Source organism: Centruroides sculpturatus, unplaced genomic scaffold, assembly GCF_000671375.1.
Source record: "Centruroides sculpturatus isolate CEXI.00-Female unplaced genomic scaffold, Cexi_2.0 scaffold1789, whole genome shotgun sequence".
Taxonomy (NCBI): domain Eukaryota; kingdom Metazoa; phylum Arthropoda; class Arachnida; order Scorpiones; family Buthidae; genus Centruroides; species Centruroides sculpturatus.
The window spans coordinates 71735-97465 of record NW_019385895.1 but is presented as its reverse complement, the minus strand read 5'-3'; the positions used below and the strand labels follow the sequence as shown (position 1 = coordinate 97465).

The following is a 25731-nucleotide window of genomic DNA, read 5'->3' as shown; positions in this document are numbered from 1 at the left end:
AGGAAAAGAAGAAAAAAAAAAAAGATTTCGTCAATTTAAAATTCGTTCAATTTTTTATTTTTTTAACCCAAGGAAAGATCAGAACCATTTATAAATTTTCTCCCCCNTGTGTAGGCCTAATGTGATACTGCATATTCAAATTAATAATTGAACATGAAGCACTGATAACAGCAGATTTTAATTAAAATACGGAGATGTTATGAATGATAAGAGATTTTTTAATATATATATATAACGTTTGTTTGATATTAACGCATTAAGAAATGTAGAATATTCTGAGTTTAATTGGCAAAATTTGGGATATGCTCCTGCGATTCCTTTAGTAAGCGTGTGTATATTTTTACTTGTCAGCGTGTTACAACAGTTGGGTTTCTCTGTATTAATTAAATGACATCTTATAATATTTAAGAATATAACAATATTTGCTTAAAGTGTCGACGACTGTTCCATATAATTTCTTTGTAAACTTAACGAGACTTAAAGGTTTGCTGATCTTCCTATCTTCACAAACAAAAAGTCTAATTTTTGTATTCAAAACCATGAAAGCTATTGCCGAGTTTCAATCTTAAATTTTAATTGCTTTAATATAGCTTTATAATGAAAGAAAATTAATTGATATTCTAGTGAAAATCTAATGAGTATCCGAAGTTTTGTTAATAGCAAAGTTTTAATATGGGTGAATAAATCGTGTCTTGAATTTTCCTCCACTTGTAATGTTCTTTCATACAAGTTGCTTGCAACGTAACAAAAATACATGGTTTATCAGCGTAAACGAGCGTATCAATGAATTTGTTTGCAACAATCTTTAATGTATTAAATTTGGAAGAAAATCCAAATGTACTTACATCTGTTCGAACTTGATTTTTTCAGATGCATTAATTGTCCATCGAGCGAGCATCATGGAGCATCGATTAGCCATCACGACGTTCTGTGTCGAGATTGATGCCAGTTTCTAATTTATTTGGAAATAACCTCGAATCATGAATCCCCCAGGTCAACCTCCGACGAGCCACGGTGAAATGATGAGCATGATGGGGCACCATGCCACCATGGGAATGAGCCCTCTTCAACCTCATCAGCAACAGACCCATCATCATCAGTCTCCTCATATGGCAAATGCCGGTATTCGTTGTTGTGCTGGCTGCGGAGTAAAAATATTAGATCGTTTTTTGCTTCATGCATTGGACCGTTATTGGCACAATGGTTGTCTCAAGTGTTCTTGCTGTCAAGCGACGCTGGCAGATATAGGAAGTTCGTGTTTTACAAAAGCAGGAATGATATTGTGCAAAACAGATTATATCAGGTATTTCAATATTTTTTATTTGTTTACATTTCTTTAATTTTTCCCGAGATTGATGTATTGCCATGTAGAAGAGACGAAAAAAATTTGCAATAATAATAAAAAAAGAATCCACACGTACACAACACTCTCTAGTCGACTTTAGACAGACCTTATTCAAAGAGATTTCCTTTTTTTTTTCTAATCATATCAGCCATACTTATATGGCATTAAACTGAAGAAGGTTTATCGATTTAGTAAATACTCTTAATTAAGGTTACGTATTAATCATCATTACAGTTTACGCACCGCTACATCACCAATCATTACGACAAGAAAGAATATTCTGTTAAAAATGCATTTGCACAAGGCATTGTTTTGTTAATTTACACAACTCTTCACTTAATCGAAATCTTCCACAACGAAAAATAGATCTAATTCTTCACTAAATGTTTCCTCTCTGATAAACATAATTATTGGCTATTTTGTAATTTATAGTTTTCGCTCCCCCCCCCTTTTTTTTAAATGTTCGCTTTATGATTATTGTTATTAAATCCCGAATTATAATTAGAATAAAGGACGATAAAACTAATTAAAGAAATTCTCGATTAGAAACTATTTGTTGACTGTGTGTGTGTGTATATAGCCTATATAATTTTTTTTAATAATAATAAATTTGTTTGAACTCCTTTAAATGTAAGGAAAGAGGAATTATTTGAAAGTTGTCGCGAGGAAAAGAAGAAAAAAAAAAAGATTTCGTCAATTTAAAATTCGTTCAATTTTTTATTTTTTTAACCCAAGGAAAGATCAGAACCATTTATAAATTTTCTCCCCCCTCTCTAGATATGGCGAATATTGTAAAATTAAATATATTGGTATTTTTATTTTATGTATTCTCTTCTCATTTGAAATTCATATTATCGTATCGATCGTTGAATTTCTTCGGATTGCTTATTTCCTTTAATAAATCTTTAAAATTGCAAAAATGTCAACATAGTCTGCTTAGGAATAGAAATTTCTTTAAATGCTCCGTAGCTATCATTTGTTACCTTTTAATATTGTATAAAGAAGGGAATGTCTCTCTCTCTCTCTCTCTCTTTCTCCCTTTTTTTTTATATTCTTCCTTTTTTTCCATCCTTTCTTAGTTTAATTTTTAAAGCAGTAGAGCAGGTAGGAAATTTAGATGTTATCCTTCCGTCTTTTATGTAAAAAAATGCAAATTTAGGACAGGAATATTTCCTGTAAGCTTTCGAAATTAGTAAAAGAGAGAGAGTAGCAGAAAACAAAATATATAAAATACAGATATATGTGTGTGTGTGTGTATATATATATATATATTCCTGGAAAAGTGAGTAGATGTATGTGTTGCAATTATTAACAATAGCAGAATGAATGTTTGTTTTCTGTTCAGTTTTAGTTATTTTGAATCCCTTTCCTGCCTTGACCAAATTTCATCTCATTACAAGCAAGAAGTCCTTTATTGTTGCAACTGTTTATTAATTCAAAAAAAAAGTATTTAATCCTTGAAGTTTCCTTCGAGATTAACTACTTTTCCTAGGAAATTTATGCAGTTTTTAGTCAACGAAACTTTAAATCGAACTAGCCATTCCCTACTATATAATAATGTCCAGTACAAAGAGTTCTCTTGGCAGATATTGACATACTTGCAACTGTTATTAACTCTTAAAAAGTATTTTAATACCTTCAGGTATTATTTTTTTGCAAATTCTCCTGCAAAACTCTTCATTTTTCGCCCGACAATTGTTAATTTATGCGATTTTCTTGGGATGAAATAATTCTTTAACTTCGCATCTTCATCCATTATGGCATCCCGCGTGAGGAGTGTCTCTTTCAGAGATACTAAAATAATTAAAGCATTTGATTAAATCGTGTCCGAAAGACTAGATTTAACTGGCGAGTATGTTATCGAGATGTTTTGTAATTTATGTTAAAGTTTCTCCAGGGGGGTAGGCATCGCCTGCACGGTAATGGATGAAAGGTAACGCTCGAAAACAACGTAATATCGGGACAGACTGGCTTGGATCGTTTTTAATAAAAACGATCTAAGGCAAAACGAGTAAATCGATGAGGGGGGTTAAGTAATTTTGATTGTTTCGCATGGCGCCATCTATTATTAATTCTACCAACCCATTCCGTCCTTTATTATTATTATGCTAGCACACCTAACATTAAATTCCAGCGCATATTATACCTGTTTACTCGAATCTTTAAAGCGGAAATGTTTCTTAAACCGGATTGGAGGAGGTCACCTGTATCCTGTTGAAGCAGGAGATTAATATCAGACTAATTATATATCGCTGATACATAAGGAAACTTTTAGGTAACCTATTTGAATATTATAATATTCTAGAATATTTTTTGATGCACATTGGATATAAATGTGTATTTCTCTTCTTTTTTTTACTCGGCAGTTCTCATTTGGAAAGTTTAAATACTTTCGAAACTACACCCCCCTTTAAATAATAAAACATATTTTCGTTAATTCGTTGTCCGACGACAAAACTGAGAGAGTAGAAGGTAGATTAATTTAATTATCATGCAAATTAATGTAATTACATCTGAGTTAATTACATTTAATTATTCAAAAGATGCAATTATCCTAATGTGTGCAAATCTAGTCTTGATTAAATCTCTTGTCGAATCGACCCCATTGTGCACAGTTGGTATAATCGACCCAATGTTTCTTTATACAAAATTTATATTAATTTTACCATTTTTAAATCCCAACTTTCCTACTAAAATACTCCAAATGCTCGCTCGAAACAACGATAACAGAGAAAGATTCTTCATTATTAAAATGAATTTTCAACCTTTCTCCTGTTTTTATTTCTATTTCTTATTTATTTATTCATTTTTTTTTGTCTTTATAAAATTTGAATATTCCATTTATATGTTATAAATTTTATTTTAAAATAATCAAATCAAGGATTGGAAATTTTTTTTTAAGTTTACGGGGGGGAAGGAATAAAGAAAGGAGGGGGGAGTCGGTAATGGTAAGGCAATGTGAAGAAACAGCAAACGAATTTTGTGCATTAGGTGTGATAGTGAGATGCACTTTGCTGTGATTAGGCATGTGCATTAACCTGATTGGTTCCAAGATGAACATTTAATTATGCATAGAGCGTCAAATTACCGAGGCCTGGTTGATTCATTTCGTGGCGTCTCTCTCTTTCTCCCCCCTCTTTTTTCCCTCTTCTTTTGTTTCCCCCTATCAGGCTGTCCAATTTGAGTGATGGGATATGGGAAGACTTAGTAAATAAATTATATCTGAAAGCGATGCAATGAATATTTTTTTCCTTTTGTCGTATTTTTTTTTCTTTTTTTATTCCTTTCCAGTTACGAAATGGTTGCGGTTCTTGCTTTAGTTTCTCCAACTTCAACTTGAGGAATAGCTGGAGTAATTTTTGATATACGGCCTACCATTTTTTCTTTTTGTTTATCTAATTTTACTTTAGATTATTTATCTCGATCGAGAATGATTTTTTTTCCGTGTTGCAATTATAAAACTTCTGTAATTATTAAGAGGGAAATGCAGGCGAAACGAGCCGTTTTATTTTCTCTAGGCGCTGTTTCTTTCCCTTTTTTTTTTCCTCCCTCTCTCTCTGTTTCTCTCTTTTTTGTTTGTGTGTATGTCTCACTTGCTCACCTTGACCTTCTTTGCGTCACGTGATCAGGTGGCTGCCGAAGCTGTCGTCATCGGACAAGTGACATTTCTGCCTTCTCTCTCTCGCTCTCTTCAGTTTTTACTCGCAGCAATGACGGCTGATCGAAAGAGGAAATGCGGCTTTGCATCCACGTGTTTCGAAAGAGAATTTCTGTTTCCTCATTAAAGTCAGACCTACCGCAAATATTAAATATCAATTTAAGAAGAGGACTTTCCTCGTTATCGACGTTAGAATTATAAAAACAAAACGGGAGGGGGAAAAAAGAAAGAGAGGAATTCATCTTTCTACAGTTGGTTCAATCTACATATTAAATTCCCGCAAACGAATGCTAAATTATATGAAAAAAGAAAAAATTTCCTAAGAGTGAGCTAGTCTAAACTTCGAAATAATGTACACAACCGAATATTTGATTGGCTAGGTTTTAAATTTGGATGTTCCCTTTGTTCCACGACTAATTTTAAAGTTGGAGTTTAGCTCGAGGCCCGTAAGAGATAAGAATTTAACATAACTTCATAGTATAATGCTCGTATTGTCGCATTTACAATCGTAACCCCGGGAAACGATATCGTAAATTGATTGCCGACACAAATTAGTTTTTTTTTTCTTAGCCATGTTTATCTTTCTTTTTTAAAATTATGTATATTTTCTTATATTAAACCGCACCGGACTCGGTATATAGAATATATATGGCATCGTCTACCCTCTTTCCCAATGTGATGCTTTCTCAACAGCACGCAACTTACCGCACTAAAAACGTTTGTGACTACGTAATCTAATTTCGTTTCGCAATCTGCACGCGAAATCGCTAGTCCACTGCTTAATAATGAAAAAATATGTATCCGTAGAATCGTTGGGAGATTAATTTTTGAGCCTAACGCGTACGTATAAACGAAACCGTACGATAATTTGAGTCGTCACGTGTTGTTGCTCTTCCTTATCTTTACACGAAAAATAAGCGGATCCCCGTAAGAAAATCCGCCGAAATTATCCAGCATTTGTCACAAAGCTCTCTTTCTCCTCTCCCCGCCAGAGAAAAGAAAATCGACGAATATATGTATATGTTGGCGTTTCATTCCCAACCTTCCTATATGGAATACTTTGTAGTATATCGACACACCAATAAAAGGAGAGAAAATTGTCTAGCACAGTCTCCCCTTTCCCACGGTCAGTCGGCTAGTTGTCATGGTAACGAAGTGCCAAACACAGTCACTCGAGTCACGTGGTCGAAGAAAAAGATTCATCCTTTGAGACTGCTTAATATGTGGTGATTGTATGTAACCTGTCAGTAGAAATACGCGTCTTACTCCAACTCCAACCGGCATTAAAAAGTTTCGCCGTGTTTTACACCCCGGCCGTTTTTTTTTATTTTCTTTAAAATTCTTCTTATTGTAATTAAGATACGAAGTATTTTAATCGTTTCTCGTTACAATTAAGTAACGGAGGAACCATCCCTCAGTTTCCGCCTTCTCATCCGATTATCGGAAGGGGTGCGCGTTATATACGGTGAATTATTTAGTTTTTTCTAACGTAGAAAATAAACTCTAGTTAGTGGCGTTATTTTATAAAGTCGGTAAGTGCGCGTTATACAAAGTTCGGCTTTTAAACACGCCAAGCGTTTTTTTTTAAAGGGCAGATAAATGCGGCGTGTGGATACCATTTGGCGTTTTTTAAGTGCCCGCTCATATTATGGATGTGTCGAGGAGCATTCATTGCAGAAAAGCAGATTATAAAAGATCCAAAACCGCAACCGCCAAGTGCTCGTTTCGGCAACACTTAAAACATCATCCGGGTTGGAGAAATTACTGTCAAGTTTATTTTTATTTTTTCTTCTTCTTCTTCTTTTCTTTTTTTTCTTCCATTTTACTTCTTTCTCTGATGGAATAAAACAACATCCGTCTTTGGTTTCTCCGAGTTTGGCGCGCATTTCCTTTTCTAGAGTAAAAATTACATATATATATATATATATAAGATGGCAATTACGGAACTTAAAAAAGAAAAATAAAATTTAAGTACGAGGCTTCAGCGGCAAAAGTCAGCTTTTGTAAACGCTGAATTAATGATAGGGATTGGAAGATGTTTCGCCTATAAAATTTTGATGTCGCTCCAGCTCCGTAACAGGCTCTTACAGCTTAAAAAACCGCAAAAAGTGCGAAAAGAATGTTAACACGAAATCTCAATTATGCAATTAGAAGAAACGGACTTTGCATTAAATATATATATATTTATATATAATAATAAAATGAAATAAAAAAATCGCGAGGTTTTTCGAGAGGGGGGAGGTGTATTGTCGGTGGTTGTTGTTTCGGGCGCGAATTAACGGGGGGAGGGAAAAGTGTCCGGAGAAGTGTGAATATTCGTCGCCTAGTAAGATATCATAATTGGAAATCTATTCAATCATTGAGCGAAAAAGTAAAGGTGAATAACCGACACGCATGTAATAGCGCAAGTCTCTTTGGGTGTGTCAAATCAACTCACCATCAACGACAAAAACCATCGTTGTAATTTGGATAAAATGACTTTGCAGTGATTACAGCCATTGTATAGCTGACATGAATAATTTAGGAGCGTCCCAGTAGGGCGTCTACCGGAACGCTAGCCCGAAGCACGTGCGCCGTGATCGTCCCGTCTCCCGATTGGCCGACGTCCCGATGACGACATCGTCTGTCCCCGTATCGGTGATTTAAATGGATGCATTTCGTTATTGGAAGTTTTTTAAATACACGTCGAAAACATTTATAAAAATTCTCGTCCGGGAATAATTGGAAGAGTCCGTCGGCTAGCGGCCACCCTTCTAAAAAATAAAAAATAATAATAATAATAAAAAATACAGAGGAAAACGGGGGTAATTCCTCCGCTCAGTTAATATACCCTGGCGGCTGTATACTCGTGTTTGTTATTATTGGGATACGGTTTTATTTAGTTTTTAATTTCGGAAATCACGGGCATCCACCCTTCTACAAAATAAAAAATAATAATAATAATAAAAAATACAGAGGAAAACGGGGGTAATTCCTCCGCTCAGTTAATATACCCTGGCGGCTATATACTCGTGTTTGTTATTATTGGGATACGGTTTTATTTAGTTTTTAATTTCGGAAATCACGGGCAACTGAAATATTTTAATATATAAAAAGAAAAAAATCGGCTTTAATATATATATATATATATTTTTGGGCACTCGATGCTGTATACAGTCCAGATAGCAAAAAGAATTTGACAAGCAGACAACAATAAACGTTTGGACAGGCCAATANTGAGGGAAAGGAAGGAAAAAAAAAACCTCCTTAAATGGCTTTTAGAAATGTTCTAATAGCAAAGTTCGTACATTTTTTAGTTAAAAGGTGAAATTAACCGAGATACTGTATCTCTCTTCCTTCCTTTAAAATAAAAATGAATCAAGGTACAGTACGTACAGCAAACATAGAAATGGATTTACTTAAAAACCGCACTCCTCATTGGCCAGAAAGTTGTCAAAATTACTTTTTGGAACGGTTCGGACGTTAAAAAAAAGTAAAAAATTATGATTTTTTTTAATGTTTAATGAGTAATGTTAAAGGGTAATAAAATAGTGATAATGTGTAGGCCTAATGTGATACTGCATATTCAAATTAATAATTGAACATGAAGCACTGATAACAGCAGATTTTAATTAAAATACGGAGATGTTATGAATGATAAGAGATTTTTTAATATATATATATATTTTTGGGCACTCGATGCTGTATACAGTCCAGATAGCAAAAAGAATTTGACAAGCAGACAACAATAAACGTTTGGACAGGCCAATATCCGGACTTGGGAAAGGACGGGGGAGGAAAAGGGCAAAAAAATGTCAGCCATATTGGGAGCCGCCAGTCTCCGTGCAAGGCTTATTGTTTGGTGGTCAGTCAATAAAGTATCCCTGGTCCAGCGACAGATTGAAGGATATATTGCTCGTGTAATATCCAAAGCAGCTTGATCGCGGCTAAGTCGAGAGGGCAACTGATATTGAGGAAGGGGACAACTTCAATATCGATAGAAGCAACATTGGATTAACGGTCTCCCGGTAGAGCTGTAATAACGCTAGGGACAACAGCTGTACGGATCTATCACAGGCAATACATCACGTGTCACTTTCCCTGTCACCTACTTCTCTTAAAGATGTTTCTTTCTATCTTTTTTAAATGATTTCTGATCACTCTAGAACCGGTAGATATTGGATATCAAGTGCTATATCTTCTCGATTTTTAAAACGCTTCCGCTCGCCCTTATCAACTCCTTTTCTTCCTGTTTATCATTATCATTTGCCTGGTGTCACTAGCTCCTGACGTTAGGCATGCGTTGTGTTTCGATAAATACGTAACGAGAATCGGTCGCACCCGGTTTAACGCCTTTTCTTTCTTTTTTTTTAACAGACTCATCGCGCAAAAACGTAGACTTGTAGGTCGACTGGAAAATGTATTCCATTAAGCGATCGCCTACGTATTAAAGATGGCGACGAGAATAAGTCAATTAGTAGTTAGCAACGAACCTTTTGTCTTATTTGGAGCGGGGGCGAGAAGAGGGGATTTGTCGTTTGGGGTCCTGCTCCAATGCCGTTTATGTAACTTTAATTCTATCAGGTGAAGTGGTACTGCCATCAAGTGATCGTTTGTTTGTTTTTAATCAAGAAGAAAGCCTTCGTTTTGATCAAAAGGAAAGTGGTAATTCGATTTTGTTTGAAGTTTTTCCTCTTCCATTTTATCATCGATGGACTGATTGTTGTGTACACCTGATTCGGTTCCATTTTGTAACTTTTTAAAAGAAAAATTTATCCATGTCCTACAAACGAACGACCCGAAATTTGCTAATGAGTTGTTTTAATCTCCCTTATCGTGGTTTTTTTTTCTTTTCTTTTTTTTCCTCCCGCGCTGCTGTGACTGTGTTTCAATTAGATGTTATCGATTGTAAAATTGTTGGTTGACTTAATTAGTTGTTTAGCTACGCAGCTGTGGTTATTAGCCAACTAATTGATTATTATTATTGGATATTTACGATTGACGTAGCCGAAGAGTGGTCATATGTCATTGGTAATCTAATCCTTAACTGGTGCACTCCTAGTCGGATGTCTGCGTTACGGAAGCGGATCGAGACAATTAAAAATGTCAAAAAAATGGGGGGCCAAGCACGTTATGTACGAGGGAAAAAGTACGGGGTAATTCATGCTCGATTTCGCCAATCCCTGAGCCCGTTGGAAAATTTAACTACCAAATTTTCTTTATATAAAAACACGACTTAGGTATCCTTAATAGGGCACAGTGTTGTTCAATCTCAAATCGAAAACCATTTTGGTCGCTTCAGCAAATTCGGTCTGTACTTTCTTCCACTATAACCGAAATGCCACAATAGGGAATGGAATGAAGAAGGAAAAGAAAGCAAGAAGGGGGAAAAGAAGAAGAAGGAAAAAAAAAGAGATTTTGGTTTAAAGATTGCTAGCGTATCCAACCACCATATACAATCTTTCTCCGTACTGGAAGAAATAATGGGGAGAATTCTGATAATTGAATGAGAACGCAGACCGATCCGAGGTGATCGATTGTCTACTCCAGGCCTGCGGACAGAAGCGGGAGAAGAAAAAGTGGTTTGTTCCTCGCTCAGCCAGTTCGTATTGTAAATTGCGAGTCTTTGGATGATTAGGCAAATCACAAACGCTACGATGCATACCAACGACTACATTAACGTTTCGTCTACGGTGAATGGGTGCTACAATCATGTACCTGTTTTAACGGGGAACACCTTTTGTATGTATGTTGACAGATGTATGCAAAGTTGGCGCGGTAATGAAGGCTCGTTTCTCGAGGGGCGACACGGCCCCCTAAATCGCTACGGGAGGAACACATATCGCCAGCAGTAATTAGACGAAGCGGCGTTGCAGTCCTAATTAGACGTATGACATCATTAAAAGATCATTACCATCACACAGCTGGTGCGAGATCGCACGTGCGCAGACTCGTTCCGCCGCATGTCCCTCTACCTGTTGGTTCAAGGATACAGAAGAAAAAAAAACACCGGGGGAAAGAGTTATCGGTTATTAAGTTCGTTGTACCCGATTTTTGTTTAGATAACTTAATAAAACTATCGATTTTTACTCCGATCGGCGGCGCCGATGCGTTTTAATTAAAAATATCCAGAGGCCACGTCCACCCTCGGCCCGCTGGTTAGGGTGCATTAGAATGTTTGGCCGAGCCGGGGAGGGTTTATTTGCGAATCGGTGGGTGGAGGTAATGATGTCACATGGATGGTTTCTTAGAAGGCGCGATCGAATCTGCCCTAAATGTATTAAAAGGAAATCGGGGTTCACCATTAATTACCAATAACCTTGTCATTTAATATCTAATCTTTTCTTTAGTTTGGTATTAGATAACATCCGCCGCTGAAAGGACGTCATCAAATGATTTATATCGGGGGGTTCAATAGCCAGGACCTCCGATAATCGCACCGTCTAGTGGCGAGAAACCGAAACAGCTCTTTTCAATTACTCTTTTTCCCTTAGATTTTTTTTTACCTTCGTCTTCCTTCTCCCGGTTGCGCTAGAAATTCTCATTTGTTAGTACGCATGGTTAAGCGGTGAACCCAGCAAGTAGACTAACGCCGTGAATTACGGCTAACTCGGCCCGTTTTTAATTAACGCATTACATTACACATTTTATTAGAGTCGACTCTCCGATGCGGCAAATAGGGAATTCATTAGGATGGCAGCACTGCAATTGAAACACACTTTTTCTTAGTAATTAATTTTTCGAAATTTTAAGTGGTTTTTACCCCGCGATTAATTGCAACGGCTCCGAATTAAAGCTGGATATTAAAAAAACCGGGTATATACTACCGTCTTCCGCTCGATTTTTTTTAATTATTATAACAAAATGTAACTTGTAAATATCTTTTACGGTGTTTGTATGTATATACCGTATAGTAACGCGCTTTTACTGCCATCTGTTGGGTAGAAAGCGAGTCGCGCGATTTTTTATGCCACCGCTTAATACATTCGTAAGAAATGGCTTAAGATGGACTTAGCAAACGAGGAGAAATATCGAAAGATTTTGTTTTAAGAATGATCCAATCGGGTTAAGGAAACGTCTTTCCTCAAGGGCTATCACTTAGCCGAGTCAGATTTGGCGCCTAACAAACTGAAAATTCGAATGACTCGGCCATCGGAAGTGTTCGCTGCTAACACCATTCTAATAGGCAGAACCTTACACCGGTTTTCTCACTTGTTATCGCGTAACGGGAAGAAGAGGAGGGAGGAGGGTGGCGGATAGAAGAAGAAGTATAGAAAGAAGGGTGGGGGAATAAAACAAGCGAGGAATTTAAACGCAAAATGTCAAAAATCCCCTAAGCCAAAATTCGCTGCGACACATCCGTAGAAGCGGAAGGAAGGAGAGTAAGAGTAAAAAAAACATAGCTTTTTTTAGCGTTACCCCTTTTTTTCCATCCATTCCACCCCTTTCAGTTGGGTATTTCACGTGAAATTGGATCTTACTTTTAGCTGAGAAGGATCGGCGTGGGATCCTGCACACCTGCGCCACCAAGCGCCTGCGAGAGGAAAATTGGTAATGAGATTTTATGGGTTTGCTAAACGACGCCTTTCTACATGTAGTCTGTCATGGTGAAACTGTTCTCTTTCCGACTGATGGAAAAGTGTTGTATGCATGAACAGAGGATAATAGTGAATAATGGCGGACGTTGTATGTACCTTCCTAACAAGCAACAAAGCTTTATCAAACCTTCTGGTTGTCGTGCATTTATTCACCGGTCCATAAACACAGACGGGAATATAGACGCTACAGTTACCATAGCAACGATATCGAGGGGTTACTGATCAATATCAACAGCTCTTTTGTGCCTTCCCATCCCCTTCGTATTCGATAGTCATTCTCCATAAGACCGTTATCATAGGATTAAGGTCTTTTTCTGTTTTTTGATATCTTACTATATCTCGGGAAGATGTTTCGACGGACAGATTTTGAATTCCGATGATGTCATAATGGGCGTCCAATGGGAGAGCGCCGTTCCGGACGTTAATAAATATCGCTGCGCCACCTGCTAGTGATAGAAGGAATTAAGCCAGCCCGCATTCGTTCTTAATTGATTAATATGATTTAATTAAATTGTTTCTGCCGGCCCGTTTTAAGGCCGGCGGCACGGCCCGGTCGAAATTTTTATATAAGTTATTGATTAGTTGTTTCTGGTCATCGGGGCTCGGTTCCGCTTTTAACGAAATTGGAGACAGCCTCCCGGTGTTAAATTTACCAAAGTGGCTGCGCCAAATTACATTTTATTGTTAATATGACGAGTTACAAATTAGAATTAAGTCTTGTTTATCCCGTATTTTTTTTACTGCTCGGTCTTCGCATTGTTTGTTTTACCAACAGGCTTTTAACCAAATTGGTGCGCTACGGTGTCAATAAAACTGAAACAAATACAACACTCTCAGTTAAAAATATTAAAAAAGAAAAGTCGCGGTTTGGCTTACGGAGCGATTGATGCATCGATCCCCATCCGGGACGTCTTAATTAAAAAAAGGCTAGCGATACCCGCGGTGTCAAAATCTCGGAAACAAAAATCGCAATTTTATTAGAGAATTTTCTGCAAATTTCGGCTATTCTCGATGCTAAAGAAAAGCGAAAATTACAAAGAGAGGTGGAGGAGAGAATTTAATAGAAGCAGGAGATTCTGCACCCTTCAAATGCCACGCCTCCCGTAGCGAAAATTGACATACATGGTTTATTAGTCGGTGTTGTACAATACAGCACCTTGCTTTCAATCATAGCAACGAAATTAAACATCGCTCCACCATTTCCTTCCCTCCCTCCCTTTCAGAGCTCCAACTCCGGACAAGCCGAAGCGGCTGCTAGACCGAATGTCATTAAATCTCCTAGCTTGTATAAGTGGCGAAATGAAAGCATTCAGCGCAACTCTCCGTCTCCTGTAACAAATTGAAAGCTAATAAAATAGAGCCTTGTAGGATTACATACAGGACGGCCACGCAGAAGTAATTAGCCTCCAAATTGCAATTTCGTGTACATAAGGAACCACCAAATATTAATTCTCTTCCTTTCCCCCGTTCTCCTGTGTAACAGATGTTGGCATGGTTTTAAATATTACCAGGCGTTATTTCTTTTCGTCCACAGAAAATTTTTTTCTTCTTTTTCTCCCTTCCTTCCTTCTTTCCTTTCTTTCTTCCTTTTCTTTCTTTTAATTTTTTTTCTTTTTTTTTGATCGAACAGGTTGGTCTATTATCGGGAATGGTGTGTGTCTAGTCCTGAATTCCTACAGATTGTCTACCACCGGGAGGGATTATAAACGGCTTGAAGTTGATTCGGTTTTCCCCTCTTCCGTGTTTTTTGTTTTATTTTCTTGTTTCTTAAAGGTTTTAGGCTTTGATATCGTTTCTCGGAGGACAAAATCCGTCGCGCGCTGATGATTTTATTTAAATCGGCGTATTTACCGTGTTGAAAACAGTACAGAAGTGTTGCGGTTTAATTCTAATGAAGGAATTTTCGAGTTGGAAAACGAGATTTTATAAAAGAGCCTCACAAAAACAAATAGGAATGGAGACCGTCCATTTGTTTGATTCGTCCACCTCTTCATCACCTATCTCGAAAACCGATAGAAAAGGCAAACAATAGCCAATCACCATCAAACGTTTGACCTTCTAACAAAGAAGGGAGGATAAAAAAAAGGAAAAAAAATCGGGTTCCCTCTTTCCAATTTCGCCAATTTTTGAGTGACCCGATCTGCAGAATGCAGCGTTCAGTCAGACCGATTTTCCGATGATGTCTGACCGTTTTTTCGTTTCAGTCCTTAACGAATTCGGATGAATTGATTATAGAATGTGCATGGAAGTTTGGATGATCGTTTTAACGGTGACATTTGTGAGTCTATGGTCCACCATCTTTCAGTTCTCTATCCCCCGTACTCCTTACTATAGCATAGTGTCAGGTAATCTAGTTGGCAGGAGTTTAGGAAATTAAATTGCCTGCCCAGTCACTTAAAGACACTGTGTGTTTGATCTTGTTCCTATAGTTCTGAGTATCCCTTGGGGAATCTTTTCTGCCATATGGGAATTCCAACGCCGGTTACTACTCCACCACCTTTTGCTGACGTTTTATTAAAACAAATTCATTTTCATTTTCCCGCCCAAGCCGACATTTTCGTATTTTCCCTCCCCGCCGGCACCACCTCTGGGGATTGTTTTGTCTTATTTGTATGCCGGCTTTGCTATTTGTATTGTTACTTTTTTTTACCTTCCTATCTTTTAAACCGAGTTACCGAAAAAATGGTAATATCGAAACGCGTGCGGTATAAGAACCGCCGCCAAAGAAATTCGAGAATGATTATCGAAATTTTTCTTCTCGCCTCATCGTGACCTTGGATAGTTGCAAACTTCTTCCCCCCTTAATCGCTCGCTTTGTGTTTCACGCGATAGATGGCACCACGCACGTATGGTATGTATGTTCACACGCGTTCTCACATCGTACAACTTCACCCGGCTCCAAATGCCCGCTATCCTCACCTTCTCGACTCTCGCCACAGTAATTAGGGCAGGCTTCGTCCTTAAACGGATCCTTAACCCCCATAACTGTGCACACGCGCCTGCAAATATCGACACATCACCAAAGATAATAAACTATGTTAAATTAATTAAACAGTTGTGTTTTTAAATCTCAATTTTTTTTATTTCCTCTCCTCTCTTCTCGCTATATCCCGATTGTAATTAATTTCTGCCAACGAATATTGTTAATAAGAGAACAGGGGGAAAAAAGAGTATAAATCTAACTTCAAAGATTTATTTCTTAAATTAAAATCAACAAAGTTTATCCCATTCTACAATACTCATTTTCTTGCTTAATTAGCATCGTAGAAGGAAGTTGCCGAAGGTTAGGTGACAATTAGGCTAATTATTGTTGTATGTAATAAATAGAACAGACAATGCGAAATTCCTCTCTTAATTACAGCGTTAGTTTTTCTTCGTCGAACCTTGTATGAGCTTGCACTGGAGATGTGTTTACTTATTCTAAGCTTTGTATGTATGTAGACTACATAATGTTTATTTACATATATAATAGTTCATTTCCCCCTTTGTTTTTAATGATAAACATTTTGAAGAACGGCTTTAATTACAGTTCTTGTGCCATTCCTTAAGCTGTGATTTGGTGTTCGTTTCGGCCATTAATTTCTCGACGCTTATTAGTTAATCCTGCTCAAGTACTAGTAGTTTTTATGCCAGCCCTTGTACAAACGATAGCTTTATATATATGTGTGTGTGTGTATGTATTGTATACACGATGCATATCTAGAAAGCCATCTGCGATAGGAATCTAGTTGTTTAGAGCGCTGGAGTTTTATTTTTTGAAAAACAAGAAAAAAAATGGCGGATTAGGATGGAGCGTTTCGGGATTTTTTTGCTAGATTCTTGCGAGTTTGTTTGTCGAATTGACATAATTAACTAATTGACTGGATGGGAGAATAGCGTGAAGACAAGATTTAATCTTGATAATACTGTTTGGTAGTCTCTCCGGAATAAAGCTGCACGCAATTTCTCAAATCGCAATTTTGATTATGGCGACCGATTCAAGCCATCGACCCATTTGGAGATGGAACCGTTTCGTTGACGTTAAAAGGTTTTTGCGTTAATAAACTGAGAACATTGTTTCTTGTTACCCTCTCTTGCTTTGAGTCAATATTATGTATATCGTTCGGAGACCGGTGATGCTCGGCTTGTTAAATTGTTAATGCTTTTAAAAGGTTTACAGTGTACCCGTTCGTGTCTAACTCGTTTAAGTATATTGAATTTTCTCCGGGCTTTTATTGTATTTAATTAATAAAAAAATCCATTTCTCTATTAAAATATTGATCATTCGCATACGTTAAACACATGTTTGTTAGTCTTTTTTTGGGTATGAATGAGTTTTAAAAAAGCATATTCTTTCTTTCAGGTTATTCGGCACTAGCGGCTCCTGCAGTGCTTGTGGACAAATGATCCCAGCCAGCGAATTTGTCATGAGAGCTCAGAACAACGTTTATCACCTGAAATGCTTCGCATGTGTCAAGTGTCACAATCAGTTGGTACCAGGTGACCGGTACAATTTGGTTAACGGCAACGTCCTTTGCGAACAGGACTGTATGAAGATGTTGAAAGGGACGGTAAGTCCTGCAGGAGTTAGGAAAAACGGCAAAATGCGACTCAACTCAGCCATCAAAGTCTGAACTGCTTCGCCTCGACCTTCCTTCTTTGGGCCTGCTATTTCCGTTTATATAATTTTTCTCCCGTAGCAATCCTCTAAAAATATATTGGAAGTAATTCAGGACTTGTGACGAATGTGTATGCTATGCATGAATGCATTGTTGAACTAAACAAACTGATCAAAGACAATTGAACAATTCATAATTTCAATAACCGCATCCGAACCATCAACGTCGATATTTAAAAAAAAAAGTTGAAAATCCACAGTCTGTCCATGTTTTTGACCTGTTATGGGATAAGGTCATAGTTGACGAACTTCTGTTAAGGACGTTCTTTGCGGTTCTCTTGTACTACCTAACAATACTTAGGAAAAAAAAGCAATAACTGTTCCTCTCTTTACATCCCCGGACTAGGGACAGTAATTACGAGTTTATGTTGTACTACACTTTTACGTTAAGATACCGTAAGTGATCCTCTTCTTTTTTTGAAACGCGACAAATTTTGTGCCATCACCACAAGGAGAAAAGAGAAAAAAACCACACACAAATACACATAACAAATACACATTGCACCGTCTTCAACTAGCCATGTACGGTGGCCATGTTTTGTGGCTAAAACTGTACCTTTACAATCTTATTGGTTCTTTATGTGATTTCGCCTTCTGGTGGTCATTAGAAACAACTCGAAGAGGTTCTTTCTTTTTTATTTTATCACTACATACGAGATTGTAGTATAGAAATATGCTCACATGCGATGAGGTACTTATTAAAAAAAAACAAACCGGTGAAACCGTACAAGGATTTTTTTGCCCAAAAGCAGGTCCATTTCGCGAATTTCATTCTTGAATATATTACTTAGACGCGAAATTGCCCTGTCGAACATTCTGTCCACCAAAAGGCGAGCCTCACCCTAAGAACTAATCAAATCTGACTGATGTAGTAAAGGGAATGTACTTAAAATGGTGTGATTGTCTGTTTAATTATAGTAATAAAGCTTTATTTCAATCGATCCTAATAATTGTCGTTGTAGAAGAAGGGGAGGGAAAAAGTGCGATTTAATATTGTTTGTGTAGGTTTTTCAGCCTAATTACTCGAATGGTGAATGTGTAGGGGACTGGTTTACATCATAGACGAGTATCACTGATAACGAAATTCAAGTTAGACTAGAGTGGGCGAAGATAAACAAACTATTCCTTCACAGACGCTATTCATTAGTAGAGAATGTGATCACTTCAGACTTGTTTGACTTGTACGTCGAACTGGCGTTAGACTAAGATGTTAATTTTAATTAGAAAGCTAATTAAATACGTCAAGAATGGAGAACAATTTTTATTTTTAATCTGAGAAATATAGGGATTTTAACCAATAGGATGATAGGAATTTTAATAAATTTGTAATTTACGCGAATGTTCCTTAAGCAAATAGATCGTAATGGCGAAATGGCGTAATTACGAGAAAACTAATCTCAATTTTGGAATTGTACTAATAACCTTCAATTAATTTGGATTATTGGAAGATTTTAACCACTAGAATAAAGTCTATTCAGTTTGCATTGAGCGCAAATACAATTCTCGGTTTCATTAAGTTTTGCAATTAAAAAAAATAAAAAAAACCAAGATTCTTCTACGTAATTAACGTAAAATTTATATAAATAAAAAGTAAGCAATTTCCATATTTATTCTGGAATAATACAAAGTTTAAAATTGACAATTATTATATTCTAGACAAATTGATTTTCTAGAATTTCAAATTTAAAACGTTATATAATTATATTTAATATGTTTCTTTATAGAAAGACGATACGTAGAATAAGGCTATAAAAGCGAAATTTGATCCATTAAAATAAATTAAAAAGATATAGATGAAATTTTTAAATAAATATTAATTAATTTTATTATTTTCTTTTTTAATGAAGACATTTATCATATACATCACATTAAACTTATTTTGAAAACTTAATAACTAAACCACTAGGCAATATATTAATTTAATTTTGGCAGGTGATATTTCAATGTAAAACGGATTTTTGCCGTCCCCCTATTAATAATCTAAGACGATAGTTAGAGAGAGAAAACAATTTTAAACAAGTTATATTAGAAATTATAAAATAAACACAATTGTTTTAGGAAAAGATTGAAAATTTAATTAATCACATCTAATCTTACTAAATTCATTAGAGAGAGGATTAGAAAAAAAAACTCTAGACTGATATTCTAATTATAAATTTGTAGTTCGTCTTATTATGTGGGTGTTTCTATTGGGGAAACTCCCGCTGCCGGTTGATCTCGAGTAGCCTAATTAATTTTATTGGGAATTAAGGAATAGTTGAAATCTGTAATAAATAAAAGCCGAGTTTTAATTAACGTTTCCCTAATTTTCTTTTAATAATAACAACAATAGAATGTTGGACAAATAAAGTATAAAATAGTAATAAAGTAAGCGTTTGGATTTTGCTACTGGCTTCTACCCTTTCTTTTATAACGTGTTAGTCAAGAAGCAGCTCATAACGCTTAACTTTTTATAAGCATTTTATTGCCGAGCAACAATTTTATTACTTACGTAACGTCACGTACAAAATTCGGTCCCGTTTTTGAATTTAACGCAAAGATTTCTCCCTTCGAAGCTTTATTTCTCCCAGATAAATTCCACATTTCTATTGCTGAAATACTTCAAATTAGATATGGAAATTCAAATATACAATTTTCCAGTTTTAAAACTATAATTACGTCGGTATGAATTGTAGCATTTACATTGTCCGAAGTTACTATTCTCTCGTGTTAAATGACATTTATTTGGAGTAAACATACAACTCGTTACGAAGATAACCAGGACTGCCAAGATAATCTTACACTGTCGTAATTTTAACTTTTAAAACTATCATAAGAGATAACCATATAAATTATCTTTAACAACGCACAATTTAACCGGCGTGCGAGACAAAAATCGTGCACTTTGACATAAATTTTCGCTTCAGAAGTAACGAATAAAATAAATCGCTTCGCAAGTATTATCGAGTTCAACCGAAGATAAAGCTTAGATTTGTAGATACGCGCGATCTTTTACTAAACGTCTAAGGTAAACGTTTGTGTCGGATATTTATCGGCTAATGTACAGACCTTTTATCATCACCTTTACAGAGTAAATAATCATATCAATGAGACAAGGTGGCGTTGATCGTTCATTGTGCTGGCTAGCTGACCAATCTACCGCTTTCCTCTTTCAATACAATTGACGTGTTACGAAGCAGTTGTTGCTATTCCCAAGCCATACAATTTCGGATGTTGGTTCGTGACCGTAGTCCATTCGTATTGATCGTGTTTAGCCCAATATTGTACGGAAAACGGAGATCTCCAACTCTAATGAAATGTTCTGCTGCCTAACTACCTCCGAAGACGTTCGTTGATTCTGCTTGATTGACTGAAATTTATTCCGATAAGGCTGTCTTCCCTGGGCTCTTTTCTTTTATATATATTTATTTTTTTTTTTAAATTCACTACGTTGCAACGTCTTCTTGTCTGCTCCAAAGTTTAAACATTGTAGAGTAAGTACTTTAATTCGATTTATACATAAACTTGTCAAAAAATTTGCTCCTTACCGATGTGTATTTAGTGTTTTATTTAATTTTAAAAAGGTTAGTAAGATTTTAATGAAAATTAAAATTAGATTAAGTAAATGAAGACGGTTCAATTTATCAATTTAAATAAATCTAACTTCAACAGTTAGTTTTTCTTTTCCTCGGGCCTAATCTTATCTACGGGTTTACTTTTTTGTTATAAGTAAATTAATATAATAATAATCACGTATTCGATCAGATTTAATGCATTTGTAGAAGTGCGAAAATGAAAATCCAAAATTGATATGTTACAATTAAAGTTAAATAATTAGTTATAACAAATGGGAGAAAGACAGTGAAAATCACTTGACGTTTAGTAGAAAGGGGGTGGAATCTCACGTATCATTTTGATTTGAGTCGACACGTCGCCTACATGGCATTAGTTTTAATACAATGATGTGAAAAACAACGTTACTAATGGAACGGAAACCGCCATATTGAAATTCACTTCAATTACACAAAAGGCGAACTTAAGGTGGGAAACGCTTGATAAATTTTAAATAATTTATCAGGATTTCGCTATGAAAAATCGAGAATAAAAATTTTGTCGAGTTTTTTGCCCCTCACTTAAATTAAAATCGCCCCTATAGTTTATACATCGCCATTTTTCTAAGAGGCAATGAAATTATCGTCTGTCAAGAGCGGGACAGTCTCCTGGATATTACACGTCATGATTAATGGCACGGAATACAAACAATACCGACAGCTGTCGTATGAAAACGTAACGTAACGCAAAGGATAGCGTGATACGCAAACGTTACAAAATCACAGCTGGTTTGTTTCTAACGGTGTTGTGTTTACTCTCACTTTACATCCATTTTCTAGTAATTGTATTCAGTCTGGTAGTTGATGAACCACGAAAAGCCATCAACGCAGAGTTTTGGATGCTACTTAATGATAGTAGAATAGAAAATTTAATTTTAACCAGTTACTATCTCACAGAGATAAAATGACGTTATGTATCTAGCGGACTCAGACAGTAAGACAAATGATTGTCCTACGTTCTGGCATACCCATTGGTACATTATTTGGCAAAACTAAGGAAACCGCTGGGGATTTGGCTTCGTTTATCTTATACGAAATTGTTGTCTGTTTTCTCAGTCCATGACAATCTATTAAGTAAAGTGAGCAAAGGACAATGTTCTAGATAATTCTATGTGATCATAATTGCAGAACCCCTGTAAAACCAATTAGCGTGCTTTTCCAGGAATCCTTCAGATAAATGATGAGGTAATGAGTTCTGCAGAGAATGGCGATTTAATAACAACATATCCAATTAGGCTTAGCGACGCTCACTTCCTGGTTACCTCCGCACCTTATCTCTAGAATGTAAATGTCCCCTTCCCCCATCCTCCCTAGCTAAATGCGATACAACTATCATTATCTTATTCCTCTTCGATCAAATTTGTTTTAATGTTTCCAGTTTAACTCACCTTGCTTGTTTTGTTTATTTCCACATACGTTTAATACAAATACAAAACTACCAAAGAAAATAATCTATAATCCGTCGCTGCCAGACAATAAACTATCGCATTTAAAATTAATTAAGCATTTTATTTATACGTAAAAGGCAATTTTTATTCAAATTTAGCCAAAAATAAAAGATGGTGTGAGAAAGTTTCAAGTATTAAACTTTTTTTGCTTTTTCTTATATTTATAAATTCCATTCAAAAATGAATAATGGAAGACGAATGTCACGACCAAATTTCATTTATTTATTCCAATAATATATAATAAACAATCATGCAATATTTGATTTAAAATATTAACGTAGTTACCGAAATTAAAAAAAGAGAAGAAGAAAAATAAAATCTAACGAATACAGAGAGCGATTTTTATAACAATTTCAATTAGCAGACCAGAAACAATTTTTTTACTTCGGTTGCAGTCACCCACTTTGAGTCGAAGGCGTCCGAATATTGATCTAGAAGTACTTGAAAAAACCAATAACTACTAAAGTAGCCTGCAAAGTCTGCGTGTAAAAATTCCAATACAGATTGGGGGGTTAAAGCCAGAGGTTTTTCGGTCAACCATGTTTCTCATGAGAGCACGATTTCCCATCAATCATTTTGTCCTTAATCAATAGTTTTATTATTGCACACTTGGTCAAACTTGAAATAATGACCAAACTATGGCTGATGGATGGCTAATGGTGTTATTAAACATGTACTTAATGTGGGATCACAGGATTTGCTCTTTTTTTTCTCTGTATGTTTTTTTTTTTTTTTTCCTCTTCAGTTCGATATTCTTTTAGGATTTTTTTTTCTTATTTTTTTTTAATATAGAAAACTGCGAGGATGTTTGTGTATTTATTTTCGATTGAATTGTTCCAAGGAAGTGACCAATAGATCAAAACACATTTTCGCTTTTACTATAGTTCTCGATTTTATATATATATATATATATAGGCCTATATTCTATATTAAGATAAAAGAAAAACAGTGGTTCAATATCACAACATGGGTTCTTCTATATGAGACTCTACTTTGTTAGATTAAAAAACTTATAACTCAAGAGGTTCGAGTTAAACAGCGATCAAGAATAGCTGACCTACAGTTTGAGCCATCAAAAAAATAAACTACACTTATACTTTTTATTTTATAATATATTAAAAAAATAGAATTGAAAATTAATATATAAATTTAATTTTTTTGATGGATTATATCTTCATACCCATTAAGAATTATTATGTTATATCAACCATTTATACGGCACGTAATAAGTTGGAGTGACTTGTTGAAAGTTTTATATTATTCTTGCTCCATTAATCATACAGAAATGTTTCATTTTGTTTAACATTCAATATATAAACGGCGTTGTAATTGTCGTATATATAATGAAAATACACGAAGGAGCATCGAAAACGTCCAAGTAATTACAGAAACTGTTAAATGATGACCGAATTTATGTATTTTGTTATAAGATACAGGGAAGGGGATTAAGAATTTATATGTAAAATACATTTTCTTTATGATAAAATCTTTAGTAGATTCGTCGGAAAAATCGCAAATCTTTAGGTCACGTGTGACGGAAGGGAATGATCTTAACCCGAGAGCAATGACAAGCCGATTGATCGCCGAGGGCGTCATAAAGATCATCCACTTCTTGATCGGTTCGTATCATTGTGTCAAGATTTACTGATTGATGAGATCCGTCACAGTAATTTCTCCTAATGTTCTAACCCGGATGTTCACGATATGCGTTGCCTCAGTGGAAGAAGAACAGAAAGAAATGTCTTCTTGTAACGAATAGGGCGCGATATGCAAAAGCTGTGGATTGTAAAGAAAATAAGGAAAGAAATATATATTAAAGAAACCATTAAACAAACTTTTCCTTTATTATTTTTAGGGGAAGAATTTCTTTTTGTTTTACAAAATAAAAGACTAATCACCTTCAATTTACAAAAATGACGTCATTGATAAAAGAAGATGGGAAATGGCGGTGTCATTAATAAAGTACAATCAGTGGGTGAAGTAACATAATCAATAAATTATATCCGTTATAAAAAATGAAAATGGGAAGAAAAACTATGAATGGCATCATCAAAACTGACCAATCAAGTAAAACACACAAAAAAACGACGTCGGCAACGAGATAATCAATGAAATAGTAGAAAGCAACCAATCAGAGGAGGAATATAAACGACATCATCAACAAAATTGATGAGTAAGCACAAATGACGTCATCAATCAAAGACGGCCAATAAGAATGACGTCGTCCGAACAACACTAATCAATGAAAAGAAATTTGAAATTTGAAATTGGAGTAAATGTCCAATGGGAAGGACGACGAGAGATAAGTTAACCAATAACGTAAATTTGGGAGAAAAAATTATATATAATAAGAAAAGAAGAAAGAAGAGAAATTTATTATAATATTTGGAAAGTTTAGATATGGAGAGAAAAATATTTAAAAAATTTTTCAATATAAACGAAAAGTTTTGTCAATATCATTCATGTTAAGTGGAAAGTGGATCTGTTTGGCTCAAAGAAAACGAAAGTACAGTTCACCAATTGGACTTTCTAGCGAGTAAGAATTTTTTTAAACTCTGTCAAAAGTACTGTGGCTGATGCAATGAAAGAGGTTGGCTCTGGTATGAATCATTATAAAGTAATATTTCATCTGTGAGGTAAGAAGCAGATCCAGGAACCCAATATTCGCGGGGGAGAAAGACTAGTGGAGAGATATATTAAAATGCAGGGTGCGAGCCGTGAAAGATAATTAGAGGTGGCGCTACGGTATGCAGGGGATGATGAGGGCGCTCTTAGTCCTACTCCAATGTTCAAATAAGTCACCAAAAAGTCGGTCGACGTTAAAAAACAACGCCAAATACGTGTTTGGAATACGTACGCAGCCTGAGTGGATTACGTCGGCAACTGTTATAATCGTATTTTCGCATAAAGTATTATCTTATATCGAGCAGTACGCAAGGTGGCGCTACCGTAATAACGGTAGAATATATGAATGCGGTCATGATTTATTCAGAAGCGTAGGGAGAAGTTCATTGGATAAGAAAGTTGGCTGATGACGTTAAGCATTACGTTCCTTCACAAACTTAACTGAAAAATCGGTGGGTGGTACTACCGCCACTTGATTAAAATTAAATAATAATCTAGGATTAGATTACCCAACGATTTAAGCGCTAAATATTATTATTGTAAATTATTTAAATATTTTGGAAATTTATTTAAGTATCGATCTCCTACTTACCGCTATTCCGGTAAGTTATGCGAGCGAGTAACAAAGGAAAAAGAGACTGAATATAAAGGTAGGGAAAAAATTTGGGTTGCCTAACAAGCTGATTGGAGGAGTCTCTTGAGGTTAGTATAAAACGGATTGGGAAAAATATGTTGTTAGGCTTAGGAACAAAGATGGCGGAAATAAAAAAAGGCAACAAAAAAAATTATATAAATATATATATATAAAATTGTTTGCCTTTATTATTTTCC

The 25731-nt window shown here is 35.6% G+C and overlaps 1 protein-coding gene across 3 annotated transcripts in view; it reads left to right on the top strand.

The window, feature by feature from the left end:
- The window catches only part of LOC111612453 (LIM domain transcription factor LMO4-like), a 31974-nt gene extending 13790 nt beyond the window's left edge, over positions 1-18184 (top strand). For 2 of the 3 annotated variants that reach the window (XM_023353668.1, XM_023353669.1), the window contains exon 3: positions 16923-18184. In XM_023353668.1, the coding sequence (XP_023209436.1) occupies positions 16923-17193 (271 nt within the window). In that variant the 3' untranslated portion in view covers positions 17194-18184. Of the gene's footprint in view, positions 1-847; positions 1304-16922 lie in introns of those variants that run through there. The other variant, XM_023353667.1, reaches the window with a different exon arrangement.
- Positions 18185-25731: the final 7547 nt, after the last annotated feature.